At 38.2% G+C, this 5,135-nt stretch overlaps 1 protein-coding gene across 1 annotated transcript; it reads left to right on the forward strand.

Moving 5' to 3' along the window:
• Window positions 1-865: 865 nt before the first annotated feature.
• Window positions 866-5,062, forward strand: LOC102895210 (dynein heavy chain 5, axonemal-like; the record flags this gene model as incomplete). The annotated part of the gene is made up of 4 exons (XM_006925326.1): window positions 866-1,012; window positions 1,611-1,852; window positions 4,278-4,454; window positions 4,861-5,062. Coding segments are annotated over 4 exons (768 nt in total), but the record flags the coding sequence as incomplete, so codon positions are not given.
• Window positions 5,063-5,135: the final 73 nt, after the last annotated feature.

Here is a 5,135-nt window from a genome sequence, read left to right on the forward strand (position 1 = left end):
AAAAAAAAAAAAAAAGTATTGCCAGTCTTATGGGTATCATTTACTGAAAAAGCTGAATTGTGACTAAGTTGAACTGCAGCATCATGAAATATTATAAATAATTATTTTCGTTATTTTTGCGATTTTGAATAAAAATAACTCCGGTGTAATTTTCTAAATGAGTTTTAATGTACCACCTTTTCTAATGTGCACGTGTGCATGTGTGCCCATGTCCATCTTTCACACGGTGTGTGATATTTTAGCACCTATTTTTATGGTTTTATATTTTAGGCCTTATTCTTCTCTTTTCTACTTATTAACTGCAGCCCCTTACGTAGAGAATCCAGCCCATTTAAGAGTAATTTTAGGGTTTGGAGGATTCAAATTCCAGTCTTGAGCTTGGCCCCAAAATAAAGTGTTTGATTCCTGCAACACCAATTTAGCTTATTTTTCCCAAATGAGCAAGAACACATCTCAGAAAATCAATGCTGATAAGTGAGATTGAGGCATCTTCTGGGTGATATTTAGATATAAGATTTCATCTAGGACACCATGAACCCCAAAGGTTTTTGACCTGTGAAATTTGAAAAACTTCTGGATGACGTGAATTCCTTCATCAACTCTAACATGATATCCGTCTACTTCCCTTATGTAACACGCAGTTTTCTTTTTCAGATGATAAAAACGAATGTGCTTTAGTCAGTGAAATATAATGAGGCTGATTGTGATGACTTGGGAAGGCAGTAAGACATATATTTTCAGTTGTAGTTTTGCATTTTCACGTTTTGAGCACCTGCTGACGGCACACCGCGCGTTAGTGCAGTGTTGCCTGGTGATGGCTTGCTCTACACCTGAGTTGTTTAAAATTTGGATGTGTTTGGTGTAGATTGTGGAAAACCGCACCGAGAAATGAGGATGAATCCCAAAGCGATCACGGCCCCACAGATGTTCGGGCGGCTCGATGTGGCCACGAATGACTGGACGGATGGGATATTTTCTACTCTTTGGAGGAAAACGCTGAGGGCTAAGAAAGGTAGAAGATGAATTGCTAGTTTTATTTTCGACATGTCCTTCTAGATAAAATCCTTGGTGGCTATTTAGAATTAGTAGAACAGCTGTATTCTCCATATAATATCTTAGCCAAGACCGAGAAGTCATAACTCAGTATGATATTTGTAAATGTTGAAACACTGAAATTATTGATTGGTGTATTTAACGCTCCCTTCACCCCTCTTATTTTTTGGTTACAAAGGGAATTATCTTCCTTTGGAGAAAATATTTCTCTGTTCCTGTGATGATACCTTAGAATAAGGTATGGAAAAGGCTGTTAAGGAAAAATGATAGTAGCCAGTAAAGTGATTTTTACCATAACTATTTTCATTGAGTATTTAAAAAATGTTATTCTTAGTTAAGTACAGCCTATAAAAAAACCCACTAATTCTCCTATAAAATCACAGGAGGAAATGGGCTTCCTCAGGAAGAAAATTGCATGTATCAAAATGAAGTTCATAGTGAACTAAGAAATTATTCTATTTATATGTACTATGCTGCTGTTTGGTTGTTGTTCAAAGACACTCATGAAGGGCTACATATGTGCAACTTCTTCTCTGGCCTTTGGTGGGCTCTTCCAGGGGAGCATATCTGGATAGTTCTTGATGGTCCAGTAGATGCCATCTGGATTGAAAATCTGAATTCCGTTTTGGACGATAACAAAACCCTCACACTTGCCAACGGCGATCGGATCCCCATGGCTCCGAACTGTAAGATCGTGTTCGAGCCTCATAACATTGACAACGCTTCACCCGCCACCGTCTCCAGGAACGGAATGGTGTTCATGAGTTCTTCTGTCCTCGACTGGAGCCCGATTCTGGAGGTATGCTCGGAGCCTCTCTTTCGTATAGCCGACGAGAGAAACAGATCCTGTAGTGTTCTTCCCGAGTGTGTGCTGATTTTTCTGCAGACCTGCGGTGTAATTGCATTTTCATGCTCATGTTTATGAAAGATCCTTGAATGCTCTGGGCCGTTCGCACCCTGATGGCCCCTTAGGTTTATTCAAAGCTCTTCTTCTAATCACGTCGGAGCTGTGATTTCTAACCCTTGGGTAGTGGAGTAATTGCAAGGCCCAGGTGAATCAATAATCCTGCCAAACTGTGACTGAATAAGTAAAATTTAATTTTGTCACTTTGGGGCTTCATGACATTTTTAAAAGGTACTCATTCGCATAAAGTTTGGGAGCAACCATCTTAGAATATGAACTTGAGGACAATTTATTAAAATTGCATATAATGGATTTTTATTAGACTTAATAGTCATAATATTAGTTTTAAGTTTGTATTTGGAAATAATATTTCTGATAATATCTCCTCAGTTCATGATATGGCATATTACTTTGTATTCCCACCAATATATTCTAGAGTTTATTGCTTATAATTAGATTATAATTAAATGCCGTGTATACTTATTTTACTAAGTAAGGAGAATGCTTATTAGTTAGATAAGCCATCTGTAAAATCTTTCATGACACTGTTCACCAAATTCATTATTTTCATTTACATAGGTTTTTTTGAGATGATTTTGATAGAAAACTTGCAAATTCATTGTTTATATCAAGTAGATGTTTGTTTTATATTGCCATTAATTTTTTATGCTTCTCTTGGGTATATCCTAACTTATAATAATGTATTTTCAGAATTTACACAACTATGAGTCTCAAAAGGATTTAGATTTACTAATGTATGAAGATATGAAGAAGGGGATTATATAACAAAATGATGCTGACATATACTTGGATATGTCACTGAAAATGCTTCTAAAGGTTTCTCAATTAAATTATTCATGCATTAAGGAGAATACAGGGTTTTCAACCCTGGTCTTGCAAAAATAATCACCAGTGACAGTTCTTAAAATAACAGGTGATTGCGTCACACTCCAGTCCTACCATATTAGAATCTCTGGGGAGAGGGGATTCAGGAGTTTGTTTGTTTGTTTCTTTCTTTGTTTAAACCACCGTAATAGATTTAGGCTTGGTAACCACAGATACAGCAAATTCCAAGTGAAAATATATTCATGCGATTTTCCCAAATACTTCCAATTTACAAAGGCTTTAAAAAAATACTTTTAAGCTACTAGCTAATGAATATTTAGAGTTTGCTATTTATAGAAGAAGTTTTTATTATATTCCGTCCATGTCGAGGCCGAGGAAGGCCATATTTATGTTACAGCTGCCTAATGTTTTTACATGCTTTTGAATAATGCAGTATCTTCTTGCAAGTGGTTAGGAAGAGGCAAGGCTTACAAAGGATCAGGTTGGACATCTTGAGAGCAGAGCCAGGCAGCTGTGAGACAGTTAACAGAGGACAGCAATGGAGAAGGCGTCCAAGGGAATCCATCAGATTGAGGGAGCCGAGCTGATTACTTGGCCCTGTGTATGATGCTCTTTTGGTTCCATAGACATGGAAGTGCTACGTTTTGTTTTTTGTTGATGTGGAACCATGGTCAATTCATGAATCAGTGAGTAATTTGGAATCAACATTTCACTGCTTCTGTTCAGAGTCTCTAAGAATGAGCTGATCTCATGATGCCAATGGAACTTTCTTCACCTTAAGAAAATAACGTTTTGTGTTAAGTGGTATTCTGTTATAAATGACATGTACTTTCCTCATATTGGGTTCCACCAATGACCGAATTCTCCATTTTCCTGAGTATTCTTTGACATTTTTCTCCATTGGTTATTAATTAAATTAGAAGAAATAAAAGGGAAAAACAAGTTCTGATAACCTTTTGTCTCTAATTTTGTAAGATCTGGGCGTGGATTTCCTTTGTTCATATTTTATTCTGTTTTTCTAAATTATTTCCATATATTTGCCTCCTCATTTTCTTCGGGCATATTTTAATCAAGAGCTGAAGACATTTTCTCATTTGAGACTCAAGACTTGAGCATATATGTAGTGTAATAGAAATGAATATGTGGACGCTGGAGCCAGACTCTGGATTTGAATTCTGGCCTTGCCTGCCAGCTGTGGGGTCCTGGGCATGATGCTTACATTTCTTGGGCTTCAGTTTCTTCATCTGAATAAAAGGAAGATAATAACTCCTACCTCATTAAATTGTTTTGAGCATTAAATGTGTTAATACATGAAAGAATTTATAACAATTTATAACATGGCCTATCATAAGGGCAGTATAATCATTAGATATTATTTTTATTGTTAATTGATATTTTAAATCCTTGTCCAAAAATGGCCATTTTCATGGTGTGCTAATAAATTTAATTAACATATTAATCTGTAAACCAACAGGGTTTTCTTAAAAAACGCTCGCCTCAAGAAGCTGAAATTCTTCGTCAGCTGTACACCAAGTCTTTCCCAGACCTGTACCGCTTCAGCGTTCAGAACTTAGAATACAAGATGGAGATGCTCGAGGCCTTTGTAATCATGCAGAGCATTAACATGCTGCAAGGTCTGATCCCTCCCAAGGTAAATCGCTCAGTTTTCTAGAGAATTTCTTTCTTATTCACGAAGCCACACCGTGCAGAGGGTGCGACATTTGAAATCGATTGTTGCAACTAGGGGGTGAGAGGGGTGTTTCGGGTGTTTTTTTCATTTCTTTTTTTCCCCACGAAGCAAGCCATGGGTTTGTAAGTTAGTTGCAGGCTCACAGTCATCCAGTAAGCATTCTAAATTCATTTCGCAGCCCAGCTTGATTGGTATTCCCAGAGCTCAGTTCCACGTTTGTTCTCGTTTCTTTCTTCCTTCTCTTGCTGTTGTTTTGGAGGAAAACTGTTGTCCCTTTTATGTCTTGGCTATCTTCGTTAAAACCTCAAAACAAAGTTTCGGTTGAAGATTTAAGTAATTTAAAGAGTTTTCCTTCTTGCGTGCTCAGGAGCAAGGTGTGGAGGTCACAGCGGAGCACCTGGGGAGGCTGTACGTCTTCTCCCTGATGTGGAGCGTTGGGGCGCTGCTGGAGCTGGCTGGCCGGCACCGCCTGGAGCTCTGGCTGCGGTCTCAGGCAGCGCTGGCCTTGGATCTGCCACCCCTCGCGGGGACTGAGGACACCATGTTCGACTATTATGTCACGTCGGATGGTGAGCGTGGTCTCTTCCATTGAGCAGTAACATGCAGGAACAGTTATTTACAAATGGCTAATATTCACACACA

The sequence above is a fragment of the Pteropus alecto genome, unplaced genomic scaffold, assembly GCF_000325575.1.
Source record: "Pteropus alecto unplaced genomic scaffold, ASM32557v1 C19318666, whole genome shotgun sequence".
Taxonomy (NCBI): domain Eukaryota; kingdom Metazoa; phylum Chordata; class Mammalia; order Chiroptera; family Pteropodidae; genus Pteropus; species Pteropus alecto.